This window comes from Palaemon carinicauda, chromosome 30 (assembly GCF_036898095.1).
Source record: "Palaemon carinicauda isolate YSFRI2023 chromosome 30, ASM3689809v2, whole genome shotgun sequence".
In the NCBI taxonomy this organism is placed as follows: Eukaryota; Metazoa; Arthropoda; class Malacostraca; order Decapoda; family Palaemonidae; genus Palaemon; species Palaemon carinicauda.
The window spans coordinates 15,315,570-15,336,738 of record NC_090754.1 but is presented as its reverse complement, the minus strand read 5'-3'; the positions used below and the strand labels follow the sequence as shown (position 1 = coordinate 15,336,738).

The 21,169-nt window shown below is 39.1% G+C and overlaps 1 protein-coding gene across 1 annotated transcript in view; it reads left to right on the top strand.

Moving 5' to 3' along the window:
- Positions 1 to 230: 230 nt before the first annotated feature.
- Positions 231 to 21,169, top strand: part of LOC137622908 (uncharacterized) — a 35,046-nt gene continuing 14,107 nt past the window's right edge. The window contains exons 1-3 of the mRNA XM_068353457.1: positions 231 to 308; positions 3,054 to 3,214; positions 16,176 to 16,233. Coding sequence (XP_068209558.1) covers positions 3,062 to 3,214; positions 16,176 to 16,233 — 211 coding nt within the window. The 5' untranslated portion in view covers positions 231 to 308; positions 3,054 to 3,061. The remainder of the gene's footprint in view (positions 309 to 3,053; positions 3,215 to 16,175; positions 16,234 to 21,169) is intronic.

Sequence of the window (21,169 nt, the reverse complement as noted above, 5' to 3'; positions counted from 1 at the left end):
AATCAGTTCGTATTCACAAAATCGAAACTTTTGAATCACCTAATTTGGAACCCTGGGTCAATTGGTTTCTGTCCCACTCCAGAATCGGTGGATAATTGGTCATTACCGCCATTTTTCATATTCAAGTCTCAATTCCAATAGATGTTTACGAAGGGAAAACTTTTCACCCAAGTCATAAAGTTTGATCGAAAAATCATTTACATGAGGATAAAAAGAGTATGTCTCTTACCTCCTCTTCACTCGTGGTCATCTCCTTACAAGAGGTAGTCCAGTCCATCTCTCGATTTTCTCCAAAACCTGTGACTTGGGTAAGTAGGATTCACTTCTTCATTTAGAAGGGCTTTGTCAATTTGCAGTGATCAGAAAACACTCGTCCTGATGACTTTTTCCCAATAGCGAGGGATCAGCATATTATTTTAGTGATCGCCAGGCGGGGGTTCGATCCCGCTCAGATTCGTTAGTTCCTACAGTGTCTGCAACTTTACTATCCTTATAAGCTAAGGGTGGGGGTTTTGGGGGAGCCTATAGGTCTATCTGCCGAGTCATCAGCAGCCATCGCCTGGCCCTCCCTCGTCCTAGCTTGGATGGAGAGGGGGCTTGGGCGCTGATCATATGATACATGGTCAGTCTCTAGGGCATTGTCCTGCTTGCTAGGCAATGCCATTGTCTCTTGCCTCTGCCAATCATGAGCGGCCTTTAAACATTTAAACCTTTAAGGGGACACTATTCTATCTCATTTCTCTTCCTCTTCTTATTATCAAGCTTTTATAGTTCACATATGAAAGATTTATCTTAATGTTATTTTTGTTCTTAAATTTCTCTTATCGTTTTTCCTCATTTCCTTTCCTCACTGGGCTATTTTTCCTGTTGGATCCCTTGGGCTTATAGCATCTTGCTTTTCTAACTAGAGTTGCAGCTTAGCAAATAATAATAATAATAATAATAATAATAATAATAATAATAATAAATCACTTATCTAGTTTATTTATGCAGGTACACATAAGAAAACAATTAATTGATTTATGTGAATACACGTAAAAGGTTTTCCACCTAAGGAATTTCTCATTTATATTTCTATGGTAACTTTTATCGAAAGTGAAAAATTGGAAATTATTTCATTTAATTAGATAATATCATTCGATTTAACTTTCCAATATGAAAGTTCAGCTAAAAATAGAGTTTATAGATTTAATGATATTTTGAAGATCAAAGGAAAATGAAAAGATGCATTTTGTTTATCTTTTTCTTATAACCTTTAAGATGTCATTGTTGGATAAGTCAATCATAATTTTAGCTGAAGCCTCATATATACATACATATATATACAGTGATGTCCCAACATTCATACCAGTTTGCAATGTACGCATCCCAGCTTCAGGAAAAGTTGTCCCTTGTTTTCGAAAGCCTCATTGACGAGTCACTGTTGGTCTTCTCTTGATAAACCGAAATAATTTTATTGGTAAATCGAATGCAATCTCTATCGGATGGTTGCCCGTCAAGCCTTTCAGTGTCCTATTCAGTGTTCAGACTACTTGGAAGTACTTATCCTTTTTTAAGATGTACACTGTTAAAATTACCCCGTAATGTTAATCGGAAATTCTAAGTAGTCTTATATTATTCTCATCCATGCTTCAGTAAACTACAGGCGACCGTAATTTAAACCCTCCATTGTTATTATTTTCTTACGGGTTGGTGACCATAATATCACTAATTTTCGTCAATATATCTGCTTTTGAAACAGCAAATGTCTGGCAACATTTATGCCAGTATTTTTATTGTTTTATACAGCAAATTTTTAAGTGTAGAATATTCATGTAGTAATTAGTGTGAAAAAAGAACATTTTTTAATATCGTTATTGTGATTATGATAATTGATATATTGTTTGGTCCCTTTTATCTCTTAAGAAAGTTTTTATTTTAATTTTTCTTTTAACTGACAATCCTTCATTCAATAATTCCCTAAGATGATCTCATTCTTCCTTTTATTTCAGAAGATATATTAAGTCACTATTTTCAGATTTATTTCGCAAAGTCAACATAAACATGATGAATTGTTAACTAAAAGTAATATAGATCATAATAAAAAGACACAGTATTGCACTTTTTTATTGTGGGCAACAGAAGACAAGTATTTAATGTGGCAGAAATAAACACATTACGGCAGATTGTATATGATCTGCGGTGGCCTATTGGTAACATCCCTGCTAGGTGATTGCCAGACCGAGGGTCGAATCCCGCTCAAACTCGTTAGTTCTTTTAGTCTCTGCAGTCTCACCATCCTTGTGAGCTTGGGTTAGGGTGTTTGGGGGAGCATACAGGTCTACCTAGCCATTGCCTGGCCCTCCCTGGTCCTCCAGCTCAGACTCGTTAGTTCCTTTAGTCTCTGTAATCTCACTATCCTTATGAGCTTAGGTTGGGGGGTATAGGGGAGCATATAGGTCTACCTGCTGAGTCATCAGCAGCCATTGCCTGGCCCTCCATGGTCCTAGCTTAGGTGGAAAGGGGGCTTGTGCACTGATCATATAATATATGGTCAGTCTCTAGGGCATTATCATGTTTGCTAGGGTAATGTCACTGTCCCTTGCCTCTGCCATTCAAGAGCGGCGTTTAAGAGGCATTCAGTCTAAGTTAAAAAGAGGAAAGGAAGAATAATAAGGAAAATGATACGATAATGGTGTGAATGGAGATTAAAGTGAAAGAAAGTCAATGATCGGTGGACAAAAACAAAAAAGTAAGGATAACGGGTGTATAGTAAGCATAAAAGAAGAAAAACTGTCAAATAGATTTTTTTTCCTCTATAATTTTTTTTTCCTTTAACTTCTAATGAAATTTGAGAGTTTGTGGTTTGCAACGGTGATGGCAAGGTTTATTTTCATATGGAATTATAATAATAATAATAATGATAATAATAATAATAATAATAATAATAATAATAATAATAATAATAATAATAATAATAATGTTGTATAATTGTAAATCATTCTTTGAAATGATCAACAAAACCTTTGTATTTTTTACATTCCTGGTTGATATCTTTCATGTAATACTTACAGGTACAGCCATGTTTCTGTCAGCATGCATGGCAATTTTCTTGCCAATTGCCGCCTTCAGCTGGAATCCATATTTTTCTGGAATCAACGACGGGTTTACACCGCCCAAGTTCACTCAACCAGCGCCACCTGCCTGCTATAAATTTCACCATCCAGTGCAAAAGGTAATTTAGCTCCGAGGAAGTCAGCCCACGTCGAGGACATTGCACCTTGATGGATAGATAGATAGATAGATACATAGATAGATAGATAGATAGATAGATAAATAGATAGATAAATAGATAGAATGATAGATAGATAGATACATAGATAGATAGATAGATGTGGGCATATACATGAGTTGTACAGACCATAGTTCATGTTTGATATAAGGCACATGTTCGTCAGTATGCAATGGCAGTTTTACACAGATATACAAGCAAGCACACGCATACTGTGTGTGTATATATATATATATATATATATATATATATATATATATATATATATATATATATATATATATATATATACTGTATATTTATATATATATATATATATATATATATATATATATAATGTTATTGAGAGAGCAGCTCTCATAGCTGATAGGCTTAACGAATATCAGGACATTTTAGGTCATTCCACTTGGGTTACTAACGATAACATCTCCGTGAAAGATTTTTTGCGATTAATGTATTTAACTTGCATGACACTTATGTTGCCTGAAGCTTTAGTGCGGTGTTTTGATAAGAAGTTAACGCCTGCAAGTACGGAATTGGATGTCTATAAACAGATAAAGAAACACATGTCCAAGTGTCCAGATCTCGATCCCGTGTTAACTCAAGTTTTTGCAAAGAATGAAACAAAACCACAAACAGTGAACGTAGTTAACAGTCCAGTAGCGGGAGTGACGTGTTACAACTGCAAACGTCAAGGTCACATAAGCGCAGACTGCAGAACGAAATTTTGCTCAATTCACAACACTGCAACGCATTCTTATAGTCAATGTTACTCGCGTAAGACACAACAATATCCCAGAAATACACAGTCAATTCCACAGTCAGTTCCATATGGAAATAAAAAGAAAAATCCTCATTTTAACAATAAGAAGAAACAGCCAAATGTCAATGCAGTTCAGAGTCCGAAACAAACAAACACTTCTTCAAATATCGCTGAGCCTGGGCCGTCAAACCAGACCTCGCAAGGTCAGACTAATTTTCAGAATGTGCAGAGCAAAGCAAATACCACATAGTTAACTCTAGAGGGGAAGAGAGTGATGTTGGGTCAAGGTCATTCATGTCAACATCAATAGTATTGAATAATCAATTTAATGTTTTATCAGATAATTGTGAGACAATAGATTTTCCTATGAAACACACGGCCGAATTAAGTAAAACAGTGCATGCTCCCGTAGATTTGCAACGAATTCATACAATAATAAGCCAAAATGAGTTACGGCCAACCTTATATGCTGTAAATTTAGAACACAAATCCTTTACGTTATTTTTTGACTCTGGTAGTCCACGTAATATTATGGATTTGAAGACACATCATTTGTTGTTTTCGAACTTTCCGATTGAAAAATCAGGAATTAGACTTTCAGGTATAGGAAATAATGAATTAAACGTCATAGGCATAACTCATATTCAGTTCAGAGTCGGTAATCGCACGTTTGCCGATACATTTGTTGTTGTAAAAAACATTAATATGTATCCAGCTGTAATTATAGGATACCCATCTATGGGAAATCAAAACATTATCTTAGCTCCTGCCAAGCACGGCGTGTATATCAAAGGGAAATTCTATAAGTCTTCTAATACCTTAAAATCAGTTTTGGATAAAAAGGAGACGACAAATGTAACCGAAACGTACGTTGAAGAACCAATAACTTGTCTCACTAATAAAGAAATAATATACGCGACCCAGCAGAATTCTCGTTCACCCGTAATATCATCTTGCACGCAATCTATCGAACCAAACATACCTTCGAATTTAATAGTGCAAATAAAGAAAACACTACCGGGATCTGAAATATTAATCCTTTCCGATACTTTGAAAACTAACGGATTGTCTGTCACACAAGCTATTTATACAGTAGGCTCACATCAGCAATGTAATATCGAAGTCTGTAATCATTTAAATAACACTTTAGTAATTCACAAAAATCAACATATCTTGGATGTAGAAGTTTATAAACATCGTATTCTTACCGTTGCTGAAATCAATCACTCGCAATCAGTTCCGGATGAATCCCTTTTGCGATCTATTAAAAATAAAATCAGTAAGGACATTCAAGACGAAGAAATTCAGCAGAAAATTTTTGAACTTTTAACTAAATATCAAGATGTCTTTTCCACTACGGATGGATCCTTAGGAAAAACAGATGTGATCGAGCATCAAATAAGGTTAAAGGACAAGCAGAAAATTATATATGTACCCTCGTACAGACTCCCTATGAAATTCCAGAATGAAATAAATGATGAAGTAGGTAAAATGTTAGAGAAAGGAGTCATTAGAAAATCAAACAGCCCTTATAATTTTCCTTTAATAGTTGTACCGAAAAAAGATCGAACATGGCGTATCTGCGTCGACTTTCGTCGTCTAAACGAGGAAACGATCCCTGATCGATTCCCAGTGCCATGTACTGACGATATTTTGTCTTTGTTAGGTCAGAATAAATATTTTACCAGGTTGGACTTACTTAAAGGCTTTCACCAGATATCATTAGAAGAAGATAGTATCCCATACACAGCCTTCAGCACAGCCAGGGGACATTATGAATTTTTACGGATGCCTTTTGGTTTACGTTGTGCTCCTATAACATTTACAAGAATGATTAACATAGTGTTTGGAGACTTGTTAGGGGATATATTGCATGCCTATATGGATGATCTTGTAATCTTTTCCAACACCTCAGAAGAACATCTACGTAAGTTAGAACTAGTACTACAGAGATTAAGACAACATAACTTAAGGGTAAAGATTAGTAAGTGTGAATTTTTCAAAACAGAATTAATATATTTGGGTTTCATGGTGTCAAGCCAAGGTCTTAAAGTAGTCCATGATAAGGTGTCGGCTATACGTAATTTTCCCATACCTACTAATGTCAAGGGAATACAGCAATTTCTGGGTTGTAGTGGATATTACAGGCGTTTTATACGCAACTATTCAATAATAGCCGCTCCTTTAACTGATCTTACGAAGAAGGGCGTAGATTTCATATGGTCTGAGCAACATCAACAGGCGTTTAATACTTTGAAAGATGAACTGTGTAGTTTTCCTATCTTAAAATTTCCTGACTTCGGTAAGGAATTCTTCATTGCAACAGACGCCTCAATCTTAGGAGTGGGAGGGGTATTGCTTCAGCAATATGATAAACAGTTTTTCCCGATAGCTTTCTATTCTCGAAAATTGAGAACTTCCGAAAGTAAGTATGTAGTAATAGACAAGGAAGGACTAGCTCTTGTTAATTCGCTAGTGCATTTTAAGTTCATAATTTACGGTTATCCCGTTAAGGTTCTTACTGACCATAAACCACTAACAGAGTTCTTTAAAGGCTTCAACCACAGCCCTAAACGAACTCGGTGACATTTGATCATTCAAGATTTTGGCGCAAGAATCGGGTATTTACCTGGGAAAGCAAATATCATTGCGGATGCATTATCACGCAACCCCGTGTCATCTTGTACGGAGCCTTTAGCTGAATTAATAGATATATCAACATCCAAGCCTATTGTAAAAACAATATCTGAACAAGAAGATTTAGGCTGGAGTGCTGAATTGTTACAGACTGAGCAAAGAAAAGAACAGAAAATAGAAACAATTATAAATACTTTGAAAGGCAATCATAAAGAAAAGGAATATATAAAGTATAAGCAGCAGAATTATATAATCAAAGATAATATTCTGTGTAGGACTGTGACAAGGAAAACCCGCAATACACCACATGTAACTAACGACCAGGTAGTAGTACCAATCTCACTTATTTCCACTGTCCTGAATTGGTTGCATTCAAATCCGTTACATGGACACCCTGGGTTCTCATTAATGTCACAGAAAGCCAAATCATTGTTTTATTGGCATACAATGCTTACAGATATAAAAAGACACATAGCTAATTGTCGCACATGTCAGGAAAACAAAGGGCATACGAAAACACCTGTCAGCCTAGGAGCTTATCCTGTGCCCAATCAACCCTTTGAAAGAATACATTTAGATTTGTTAACAGGATTTTACGAGTCAGACAGAGGAAATAAGCAACTCTTAGTAATTATAGATGCTTTAACTCGATATACAGAACTAATAGCGCTTAAAACTAAAACTGCGATTGAATGCGCTAGGAAGTTTTACGAGTGTTACATTTGTAAACATGGAATTCCACACATGATAATCTCAGACTCGGGTGGTGAATTTAATAATCACTTTCTTACCTCATTGTGTGAATTCCTCAACATAAAGAAAATTAATACCATGATATATCACCCAGAGTCGAATGGGCTAGTGGAAAGAGCAAATAGGAAGATATTAAATATATTGAGGGTAACACTAGGGGGATCAGACCCCAACTGGGATATTGCAATACCTGCGGCACTGAGTACTCTGAATCATTCATATCATATATCAATTAAAATGTCACCGCATGAAGCATTGTATGGTACCCCAGTTAGAACACCTTTCCATGTATTAACGCCTACAACTAATCTATCAAATCCTTTAAAAGAATGTATAAATGCAAGTATAAGTCGATATGATATCCTTCGAAAGAATTTAGAAGAATCACAAATCATAATGAAAAGGAATCATGATAAAATAGCGAAACCAACTAAAACATATACCGTGGGTGATAACATCTATATTCAAATCAATGTCAGAAAAGGGCTCAATTATAAACTAACACCTAAGTTTGAAGGCCCATTTAACATTTTGGAAACATTAACGGCCAATAGGTTTAGAGTTCAAAACGTATCCCAACCCACGGATGAGAGAATAGTACCATTGGCTCACATAAGAAATTAAAAAGAAAAGAGAGGAAAAGAAGTGAAGGAAAATTTTATTCTATTTTATGTGATTAAAAGTTTTCTTTTTAATACAGGAGTAATTACATATATTTTTTCTCGTTACAGGTTTCCAAGATGAATTTTTTGTTGTTGGGAGTGATATTGTTCGCTCAGACATTTTTCTCGTATGGGATGAGCTCTAAGACTAAAAATATATATTTTAAATATGGCAATATAGTTGAAAGACAAGAAGACATTTTTATTACATCAACCAACGTAATTGTAGAAGTGAATATGCAAGCAATTTTTCTTCAAGAGAATGATGTCACTAGCTTAAGAACCGCCATTTCAAGGTTTTCTGCATCATTGGATGAGTTGCATAGAAGACATTTTCATTTGACTACTAAGAGTTTGCTTGGATCAACATTAAAAGTTGCAGAGATGCTATCTGATGACTTGAAAAATAAGACTGGCGAGACAGGATCTTTGGCTTATGACCTTTTGATGTGGACTGTAGGACACGAACATAAAGAAATACGGAATCCGTTTATTTATGCTGCATTAAGCATCTTTGGGTCTGTTGCAAGTTTAGGTTTAGGAATTTCCAATCGTCTTAAAATTAGTAATCAAAATAAGAAAATTGAGTTCTTGACTCATAAAGATGAATTGATTATGTCAGAACTAAGGAATCAGTTAGCTTCAATCAATAAAATTATGGATTTATTAAATGAACATTCAGATAATATCGTTCAAATTATGGAAGTACAGGATTTGTTGGCAACATTAACGTATTATGATTCAAAGATAGATCACATACATAACAGAATTACACATTTTATTGAGAAATCCAAGGATTATGTAGAAGCTATCACGTTAGCAACTAAAGGTGTATTGTCGCCCCATTTGTTGCCTATAAGTTACTTAAAATTAATTCTGAAGAACGGAAAGGATAAACTAGGCTATGTTCCTTTGTTAGACGAACATAGGTTAGAATTTTATTACAGCCTAATTACAGTAAACGTAGATAATAATAAGATTAGGATTACAATTCCCTTTGATTCTTCTGATGCCTGGCAATCTTACAGGATATCACCATTTCCGACTTTCATGACGAATCACTCAAATCCAGTAATATCCAGTTTGACAGGACACGTATTGATTTCCCCAGACAAGGAAACATATACGGTCATTAAAGACTTAAATCAATTAACTCACTGTTCAGACGCAATGGATGGAAAAATATGTACAGCTGACTCATTTGAATTCCATAAAAACTTAATGGATTCATGCGAGTTAGGTATAGTGCTAGACGGTGCTCTCTCCCATACAAGTGAAAATTGTCTGGATAAGCTTTATCCCTTTGACAATAATGAGTTCAATTGCAGACTGAATAATGGCTCGTGGATACGATACGACAAGGACGGCTTCAATGTATCATGCCCTGACGGATCCACGTCCTTCACCCATATCTTCGTCGCAGCAGATGGTTGTGTCGGGACTTCCCCGAATTCCATAGTGACTGGTCTACGGACAATCATCAGAGAACGAGCCTACTTCGCGAACTTCACGTGGACCTCTACAATGCCAGCACTTCCTCTCCCGTACAACGGACAAGCTGCCAAGCGGTTGATGAAAATAACCGAAATGGACCACCTGTCACCGACTTATAAGGAAATTCTTCACCCCAAACTACTAGCTGGTTTGTGTATCACGGTGGTGATATTTATCGCCGTGAACATCCTTGTTTGGCGTAGGTTACGGCACAGCAAGCAGCTAAAAAGGAACGATTTGCCTAGCCCCGACAATACGCCCTATTTGATTCAGTTCAAAGCTGTTTGAGTGGCCACCTCATTCGCTAAAGGAGTAATTTGTCGGGGAGAGTTTGTATGAAAAGCTGATTAGTACGCTAGTAATATGTAATAAAAGAAATTTTCTACATTTGCATTGTTAAAAATACATTTAAAACAACATTAAAAAAAAAAAAAAAAAAAAAAAGTTATAAATCATTTTTTCTCTCGGCATCTAATAAAAATATATAAGCCGGAATGTTAAAAAAGAAAAGAGAAAAAAAAAATAAAATATATAACGGAATCTATGGGCATCTAATAAAATATATCAGCCCTATATACAAATATATATATATATGTATGTACGAAACCGTGGTACGTGTACGTACCAGGAATTTGTGTTTGTGCACTAAAAATTGAGTATTTTGTTTCTGACAAAGGTAACAATTATTCTTTATCAAGTTACCGAATCATATGTAAGTCAGAAGTTTTTTTTTTGGTACCATATAATCATTTGCTAGCAATGTACCATATATATGATCTTGGTTTTATCATGCATTTTTCTTTTTGCTTTGGTAATATCTTTTTTGTATGCATTATTGTTATTATTTTTTAATGTGCCTATTTGGACATTCGTCCTCGGTTGATTATGGCTAAAGTTAAACAAAGAATAATACGTATGTCCAGTCACACCTAATAACCATGTTTCGGCTTGTTGTTAAATTTTTGTAAAAAATTTGAGATAGCTGGCCGAGCTAATGTAATGATTAGAATAGTTAATATTACATGTTTAAAACAAATGACGTAATATGTCATGTTGGTTGAAGGAGCTAACCCTGGGATTTGCTGTAGTCATTCAAATCGTAAACCGGACATACAATGCAAACCTCAGCAATATGACATTCTTCTTAACGTCAACACATTGTCTCAAGCGTGTGAAAGTTTGTGACGTCACCGGATGCAGGTGTCTTCCGAGTTTGTGACGTGTCTAAAATAAACTAAGCATACGATATCTGTGATATCGATAATTTAGTCAGTTCATATCTATACTTCACCAGAATTGGTCATCTGGACCAACCCAGCTTCCTCCAGTGATGGAGATGTTTAACTCTGTTGTTTTTATAGAATAAATACTTAAAACTATTAGATGTATTCAGTTATCCATTTACATACATCTGAAACAACTCATACTCAATGTGTGCTTATAACAGTAGCACGCCAATATATATATATATATATATATATATATATATATATATATATATATATATATATATATATATATATATATATATATATATATATATATATATATATATGTATATATATATATATATATATATATATATATATATATATATATATATATATATATATATATATAAATATATGTGTGTGCGTATATATGTACTATATATATATATATATAAAATATATGTGTGTGCGTATATATGTACTATATATACATGTCTATATATATCTATATTGTGATGGGCCGAGAGAAGGTTGTGAATCAAAGGCAGGCTGAAAACAACTGAGTAAACCTTATTACAGAACGCTCATTTATATATACATAAACCTCAGGCAAAATGGTCATACAAAACATACCAGGCTATTTCAAGTTCAAACGAAAAGCTCACCGGTTAACAGTTAACGGTAAGAAAAACAGACATATTATTTCAGGTTCTTATCGGTGCGAGGGGAGAGCGAAGATACAAGCATAATACATAAAAAAAATTAAATATCGTTACATGTACGATCGTGTGACACACGGTTGGTACATGGCTCCCCCCCCCCCCCTAAAAATGACATACTGTACATGTTAAATAGGGCGCCCTGATCTAGAAAGGCGAACTGTAGGCGGGTCATCTCTCAGGAGATAAGAAGGTTTTAGACAATCAATGGAGACCCAGTCTTCTCTGCCACGAATGTTTCGTAGGAATGCTTTCGGACAGCGTCGGATCACAAGGAAAGGGCCTGTGTACGGAGGCATTATCGGTGGCTTGCTAGTGTCGTTGCTTAGGAAGACGTGCGTTGCAGAGTGCAAGTCTGTCAGTATGCAATGCTTCGCTGGGGGCTTGTATGTCTGGCGGCATGGAGTAAATTTTCCCACAATGTGACGTATGCGCTGGAGATCGTCGGAGAAGGTTGCAGAAGGAAAAAATTCGGCAGTGACAACCAACGGGTCGTCATACACCATCTAAGTTGCAGAGACGTTGAGGGTGTCTTTAGGAGTGGTCCTTAATCCCAGGAGGACCAAGGGAAGCTGAGTAAAGCAGTTGGAATCCTTGCAGCGGGACATCAAAGCTGCTTTGATGGTGCTATGAAAACGTTCAACCATTCCATTGGCAGCGGGGTTTTAGGCAATTGTCTGATGTAGGCTGATGACCAGGAGATTTGCTAATGATGTTCATAATTGAGAGGTGAAAGTGGTACCCCTGTCAGAAGTAATATGCTCAGGAATACCAAATCTTTTAATCCATCCTGAGAGTAAGGCAGATGTACATGAGGCGGACGTTGCAGTTTCCATGGGAATGGCTTCAGGCCAACGAGTGGAGCGGTCGATGATGGTAAACAGGTAATGATGTGCTTGTGATGTGGGTAGGGGGCCTACAACGTCGACATGAATGTGGGTGAAACGACGCTGAGGTTGAGGAAAGGTGCCCACTCCTGAAACCGTGTGTCGATGTACTTTGGAAGTTTGGCAAGAAGTACAGGAGCGGACCCAATCCTTAGCATCCTTAGAAATGCCGTGCCAAATGAACTTTGCCTTCAGCAGCTGTGCAGTAGAACAGCACGAGGGATGTGAAAGGCCATGGATGAAATCAAACACCTGTCGGCGCATGGGAGCAGGAATCCGAGGTCGCGGTCTACCAGTACTGACATCACAGAGGAGGGTGGTGTTGGAGTCGTCGAGGGGGATGTCTTCCCAACGGAGGGATGTGCAGGATGTCCTACATACTTGATACTCTGGATCTTGTTGTTAGGCTTCAGCCAAGGCGTTGTAATCCAATCCCAGTTGAACGGCAGCCAACGTGTTTCTTGACAGGACATCGGCAACGGGATATCATTTTCCCAGGGACGTATTGAAGAGTGCAATTGTATTTAGCCACAGCGGAGAGATGTCTGCGTTGACGGGCAGACCAGGCATCAGAGTGTCGAGTGAAGGTGTGCACCAGAGGCATGTGGTCTGTGCGAATGATGAAGGGTGTACCTTCTAAGAAATGGCGAAAGTAACGGACAGCAAAGTGCACCGCCAGCAATTCGGGATCAAAGGTAGAATAACCCGATTCTGACTTGGACAGTTTCCTGCTGAAGAAGGCCAATGGGCGGGGCGAGCCGTTGACCACCTGCTCGAGTACTACACCAATAGCGACGTCGCTGGCATTGGTGGAGAGAAGGAGAGGGGCATGTGGGATAGGAAAAGTAAGAGCTGCAGTGGTTGATAGGGCCTTCTTTGCATTGCAGAGGGCCGCTTCTTGAATGGGGACCCCACTTCAGGTACTTTGGCTTGCCCTTGAGGGAGGCGTAGAGGGGAGCAAGAGTGGCGGCAATGGCTGACAGAAAACGGTGATAATAGTTGATCATGCTCAAGAATTCCTGCAGAGCTTTAACGGTCGAGGGCATGGGGAAGTTTTGAACGGCTGCTACCTTCTCAGGGAGGGGATGGACTCCTTCAGGAGTGATGCGGTGCACTAAGAACTACACTTCGTTGGCGGCAAAGGTATACTTGTCATACCGAACTACAAGGCCATTTTGTTGCAGGCGGTCGAGCACAATGGGCAGGTGACGTAAGTGTTCCTCTTTTGAGGAAGAGAACACAAGTATGTCGTCCACATAACATACACAGAATGGGAGGTCCCCTAAGATGCCAGCCATGAGACGTTAAAAAGTGGCCCCAGCATTACGAAGGCCAAAACAGGAGCAATTGAAGGTGTATGTACCAAACGGAGTGGTGATGGCGGTCTCGGGGATGTCTTCTGGGTTCATAAGCACCTGATAATACCCCTTCAGGAGGTCGAGCGTGGAAAAAACCTTCGCTTTGTGCAGGTAGGAGGTCACGTCGGCGATGTTTGGGAGAGGGTAGTGATCCGGTTCTGTTTGCATCTTCAGGCACCTGTAATCCCCGCACTGATGGAGGGAGCCATCTTTCTTCAGAACGATGTGTAAGGGTGACAACCATGGGCTGGAGGCCTTTTGGCAAAGGCCCATTTCTTCCTTTTCGGCGAACGTCTGTTTGGCGGCTGCCAATTGTTCCGGTGCCTGACGTCTGAATTTTGCGACGACTGTTGGTCCCGTTGTCTTGATATGGTGATAAATACCGTGCTTGGCAGGAGCTGTGGGCATTTGGCGAAGTTATGGATGGAAAACTTCCGGGTACGACGTGAGGATGTAGGTGTAGGCATCCGTGGGTGCGACATCGACCAGAAGGTGGAAATGAGAGAGGAAATCCGCACTGAGAATTGGCAATGTGACGTCAGCAACGAGAAACTTCCACTTAAATTTACCGCTTCCAAACGATATTGTGAGGTTCTCGTAACCGTAGGTGGGTATCGCAGATCCGTTGGCAGCTACCAGGCGGACGTTGGCAGATGTAGACAGACTACATCATGTCCTGAAGAGTTCCCTTGGCAAAAGAGAACTCCAAGCACCCGTGTCTACCAAAAATCGCACGCCCGTTCCTGCATCATGTAAAAAGAAAAGATTAGAAACACGAGCGATGGCCTACTTACAGGTTTTTGGCCACTGACAATCCTTGGTACATTTCTTCGCGACTGCCCCGAATCTGTTGGGGTAGTAGCAAAACTGGGGCCGATGGGAGGCAGTAAGTGGCTGTAGAAGTCGTTGGTTGGGGTGCGAGCGAGTGGTGGGTGGTGGGTGGCTTTGTCGCCGCTTCGGCACGTCACGGGGTAGGCATGTATGTCCTATGTCATTCACGTCAGCTTCGGTTGACGTTGAATAGGCGTCCTCTTTGTCAGGAGTGGAGGCGTTAATGGAGGTCTTGAAGGTCGTCAAGTGGCTGTCCATAAGGGTATCGGCTTTGGTCATCAAGTCCTTTATGGGTAAACTATTGACATTGGGTATGGCAGCATTCACAGGTTCGGGTAAACGGCGTATCCAAAGGGCAGGAAGTAGGTTCACCTCACGAGGATAGCCGTCTGCAGCAGGTTGCAGGCGAGCGATACTGGTCATTTCCCTGAGGGCGAGTGAAGCCCTTTGGTCCTCCAACGGTTGCTGAGAGAGCTGAAAATACTTTGCTATACAGACGGCTGGCGACGGTGAGTACTGCTGCAGAAGGTATGTTTTGAGGGCGTCATACTCTATTGGGGTGTCTCGTTGTTCACAAAGCCAGTCGGATATTTCCAGAAAGGTGTCCTCGGGTATCGCCGCGAGAACATAATCTGCTTTGGTGGTTGAGCGAGTCAAGCCCTTGATGCGAAACTGGACTTATGGGTGCTGAAACCAAGCAAACGCCTCTCCGCTGACGAACGAGGAAAGTTTCAATGGGGTAGTGCCAACTTCCGTGGAGTCCGCCATGGTACCAATGACGGAGGGGCAAGGGGGGGTGGAAGGCGGGAGGAGCGAGTCAACTTCCAGGGTCACCAATGTGATGGGCCGAGAGAAGGTTGTGACTCAAATGCAGGCTGAAAGCAACTGAATAAACTTTATTACAGAATGCTCGATTATATATACATAAACCCCAGGCAAAGAGGTCATACAAAACATAAGAGGCAATTTCATATTCAACCGAAAAGCTGACCGGTTAACAGTTAACGGTGAGAAAAACAGACATGTTATTTCAGGTTCTTATCAGTGCGAGGGAAGAGTGAAGATACAAGCATAATACATACAAAACATGAAATGTCATTACTGTGTACGATCGTGTGACACGCGGTTGGTACAATATTTATGTTTATACATACAGTACATATATATATATATATATATATATATATATATATATATATATATATATATATATATATATATATATATATACACATATATATACATATATATATGTATATATACATAAATATATATATATATATATATATATATACATTCATTCCAAATTTTATTAATTCTACATGGAACTTTTAAACAAAATAAGACCGCTTAACTTCTAAACTTCCTCCAACTTATTTATATCATTATTATTATTATTATCATTATTACTATTATTATTATTATTATTATTATTATTACTTTCTAAGTTAAAACCACTCAAGTTGTATGGAACTACGTTAATCTATGGAGCTTCTAAGCCCTTCCATAGCCTGACATGTTAATGAATGTTAAAACTTATTCCCTCCTCAAATATATTATTCTCATTCTATTTCGCCTTTTTGGAATAGTTCCCTGATCTTTGGAGGAACGACAAAGGAAAGAGGAATGAACAGAACGTTTTGGAAGGTAAGCTCTTATTCCCACCACTCTCTCTCTCTCTCTCTCTCTCTCTCTCTCTCTCTCTCTCTCTCTCGTATTACTTGTGTCTATTTTTATCTGAATATTCGTGCTCGTTTATTTATGAATGTATAATTTACATATGTCCATATTAATTGGTATTTTATATTATAATCTATATATATATATATATATATATATATATATATATATATATATATATATATATATATATATATAAATATGCATATATATATATATATATATATATATATATATATATATATATATATATATATATATTTATATATATATACTTATATCATCAACAATAACACATTTATTCTTTTCTAGTCTCAGATATGTCCTAATTGCCACTTAGAAATGGATCATTTTCATAAGTTCAGTGACCACTGAGAGCGGAGGTACTTTTCTCATTGGATTTGACTTTTTGGAGGGATAGAAAAGAAATTTAGCCCCTGTCAAAAGTGTGGGCATAACTTTCGAGAGACCTGAATTCAAAAATGGCCGCCGTTGCCATTTCAAAAAATTAACTTTTTTCCTGGTTTGTCTTAGAGTGCTGTACAATACATTTCTGATGCTGTTTTATTGATTTTACCTGTTTTTTTTATATTCAAGTTAACTGTGACCGCCGATTTTGAGCACCAAACGTTCAATTTTGCTAGGTCATTACAGAACTTTTATAGAAGGTTGTAGTGAAAAAAAAATTTTGTGATGAATTATTCTATTATTGATAGAAGTAAGAGTAAAGACACAAAAATCACTTTACAACAAAAGCAAGGTTAATGGTTGAAACACATTGAAGCACAAGGAAATGTCAAACAATAAATTGATATTGATTAGCAAATGTACACCACTGAATCAATTGTTCTACTTCAATCATGGGACTTTTATACTTCTGAATCTGTTGAATCCCTAGACTCACTCATCTCACTGTCAGATTCACTTTTCTCTGAGGAGTCAGGAAGCATAAGCTTTTGAGGGAAGGGAGGTTATGTGTAGCGGACTGGTCCTCATTTTCCATTCACAAGCTCCCAGTCATGACCAATAGGGGATGGATGGTCAAACAAGTTGTAGTGTAGTTGACAATATGTGATATAGTTTGTCCTTTCAACATGAGGATTCAAGGAGTCGTCATCAGGTGAGAGGTGGATCATACTCTTCTTCTTCATTTTTTGCCACTTGGAAGCCCTTGCTTGCCTGCAAGTAGCATCTGCACTTTTACCATAGATACAGGACAGTACAAAGGTCTTCATATCAGCTCTGATATTATCCTCCAAGTCGATGCTTTCACTAATTCATCCCAGGAGCTTTCTCGCCATAGGATCAGAGATCAGCGTCTCCATCACCTTCTTCTTCTTTCCATGGCCACAGAACCCTAACGTATGATCACTGCCAGTGATCACATGGAAAGGGATGATGATCTATGAGACTTCTTCTGGTATCATGTTACGGCAGTTGATAAAGACATGCTTGTGTTTGATAAGTAGATCACCAGGGAGTTGCTGTGAGAGATATGCTACTTGAACGTACACATCTATATCTTCACTGTCAAGTACAACTGCCCCATTAAAGTTCCCCGTCCTGAGGTGGGCATAGGCAGAGAACATCATTGTGTCAGCCTCTGGTAGTCTGAAAATAAATTCTGTTTGCCACACCAGTGCTCACATTGGTTGCTCTTTCTCCCTCACAGTAGATTATTCCACAACACATCATAGAAGCTTGTGCTTTCAGCTGTTCCATGAGGAGCTTTTGCAGTCTGATCTTGTTCCCTGATCTGACCAACAGTTGGTTAAATTCAGCAGCTCCTGGGAATATGTCTGTGGGCTTTGGAAAAACGTTTGGAATATGTGCATGTTTTGCTGCCCTTCGATCGTGCTCATCATCCTTGATGCTGAAAGGAAGGTCATACTTGTCATTAATAAAAATGATGTAAGGGCTTGCATTGGCATGACATGAGAAAATGATCTTGCAGATCTTTTCTAGATAGTCCTTAGAGCAATACTTTGAGCCATCTAGCGTCTTTGCCGAACTGTCCTCGGGTGTGGGAGTGGCTAGCTGCCAGATTATACCCATGTTGTCAATGCTGATGTAGTTTTCTGGTTCTTGAACAGCTTGGTCAAGGTTAAACTGATCCAAGATCTAGCTCTTCATTGTTTTGCGCATTGACCCATCTGCATTGTACAGAGACAAGCACTCCTCAGTCACTCTCCCCTCAAGGGCTGACTCAAGTGGGAGAATGCTCGATCCTTCTGCAAGGTCCACCAGGGCTGCCAGACCCGACCTCTCCATCTGAGCCACTTCCATAGACGTACCTGCTGGTGCACAAATCTGGTCACAGGCAAAGCTTTGCCTTTTATTCTTGTGGATGGTTGCAGTGAGAGGCTGTGTCTTCGTGAATACTTGCTCGTTCAGGAGAGTTTCAACCTGATCCTGACCATCTTGAAAATCGGTGTTGAAGTCTTTTACTAGCTGTGGAGAAGCAACCAGACCAGACTGCAGTGACCGCAGTGAAGGTGAAGAGTTATCAAATGGTTCAGTGCTAAATTCTTTCATGCAGTGCTGTAGATCGTGAACTGCTTGCTCATCCTTCTTCATCCTCGCTGGTTGACACTCAATGTGTTTCCTGTTGTCACGCTCACATTTGACATTCTGCTTCACGGCAGCCTTCACTCTGGCCACATTGTTTACATTCCTTATTGTAGAGAACAGTTGCTTCTCGTTTTGCAAAAGGCAAAGCCATCCTTGTTTCAACTTAGAGTTCAGATTCATGGTTGTTTCAATCCAGAGGTCAAGTGGTTGACAGGAGTACGGTAGACCTGTCATAGACTTGGCAAAGTGATTATTAAAGATTTCCTTTTACTCATTTGACAAAGAAAACAACATTGCCGGTAATCTGGCTACCACCTTCCATAATCATGGTTGTTGTATGCCATCAGTCCAGGCAACATGTTGTATGTTGAGGATATGTACTTCTGTCCATTTCTGGCATGGCACGCATCAGAATCTGGACATCTTTATGAACGAAAGCCAAAAGTCCCCTATGTTGGTACCAGGTTTCTCAAAAATTCTGTTGATCAAAGTCATCATGTCATTTTCAACGTCAGAGTGAGCTTCGTGAAGTGACTCTTGTGTTTCGGTGAGTGCGTTACGCAGAATGTCCAGCTTCTCTTTCACATTTTCTGACAGTTCCTCATGCTCAAGAATGTCTTTTAGCCGAAGGTGGATAAGATTCTCTCTCCAAGCCATTATGCAGTGCACACCACGCCTGTAATGTTTGCCTTGTAGTGCTTGGTCCACAGATCCATCCATCACCACTCCTTCTGATACCAGAGTGTCTGCCATCCCAGAGCCCTTTAATCTTTTATATATAGCATGCATGTACGACATCTGTTGGTGGAAAGTACCAATTATTGGGGTGATATTCTTAAACAATTCTAGATTCTCTGTCTTGAGTTGAACAATTATCTTAAAGGTGGGCAGATCTCCAACGAGAAAGAATAATGGGATTTTCTTCTTGCGCATTGTTTCCACTAGCTTTGTTATATCATGTAACACTGATTTGCTTGGGGGTTCATTATAGGTGGTTTGAAAGTAGGCCTTGCTCTTGTTGTGTGGAGGACAGTGGCAGGAATGGGCACCACTGTATGCTGGAACCCATTGCTCATGTGGTAGGGGTCTTGTACCGTCATAGTTCTTGCGAGACAATGCATGTATAACAGAACGAGCACATTGCTGAGCTGTGCCATTCACTGGTGGGTTTACCAAGGCATGAATTAGTGGCTCGCTGGTACTGCCAGGGGGGCATCTGTATTGTTGAACATGTGTGATCTCTCCACATTTTCTTGTCAGCTGTTCAGAGATCTGCTTCTTGGCAAGCCTGGCAAAAGGCACTTCATCTGGTTTCCTTTCGTAGCTTTCTGGCTGCACGTACATGACATTTGTCTCGTGAGCACTGCATTGCCTGTCATAGTATCCAACTTGAAGTTGTCGTTGTCAACAGTGACAAGGGCCGGCTTGCTATCTATGATCTCTGGGGGCCAGGTGGCTGACACCTCAACATCCTTCAGTGCCCAGTGGTCATAGATGAGAAGTGCATCTGAGTAGCTGATGCAGACACCATTCTTGTGATGTGTGTCCACCAGGTCTTGGCTCCTTCTCATACCATGAACAGTGAGGGCAAGGTTAACTGCAGTTGAGGTGCACTGTCCAGTGACGTGGTAAGTGATTATGGAGGCCAGGCTGAGTTTGGCAGGACTGAAATCAACAGTTTTTCTCGTAGGTTGTTTTAACAAAGTCAACAACAGTGTCATACACCCATGGACTCTTGTTCTTTGCACTTCCTTCTTGGAAACCAATTTTGTCCTGATACTCATTTAGGAGCAGACATTTGATGTAGGACAACTTAACTTCACCCACTGAATAATCATAGTCACTGACAATACGTTTGTCATCTGCTATGAATGGATCTCACGCTCAGCAAAGATGACGGTATCCACGTGTCTAAAGAACAAATTGTTCGCCTCTGACATAGACACATTCTGAAGATGCATTTCTTTGCTTTGTTCAAACTTCAGGTGGCTTACATACTTTCTCCAGCAGTTATGGTGATGCATAGTGTCTGTTGCAAAAGGGTCTGAAAGGGCTGATGTGGACTCGACAAATCGTGAGAGACGATCACGCAACTCTTCATCTTTTATTAAAACTGTGTGGGGTTTGAAGGAGAGCTATGCCGAGTGTGCATTGATTCTGAACATCTTGCCCTTTGCTCTATTTGGATGCTTCGTGTCCTCACCCTTCAGACACCATACACATTTTGTTTTCTTGATGAGTGATCCACCCACAGAAGAACGAATTATTATTATTATTATTACTATCCAAGCTACAACCCTAGTTGGAAAAGCAAGATGCTATAAGCCCAGGT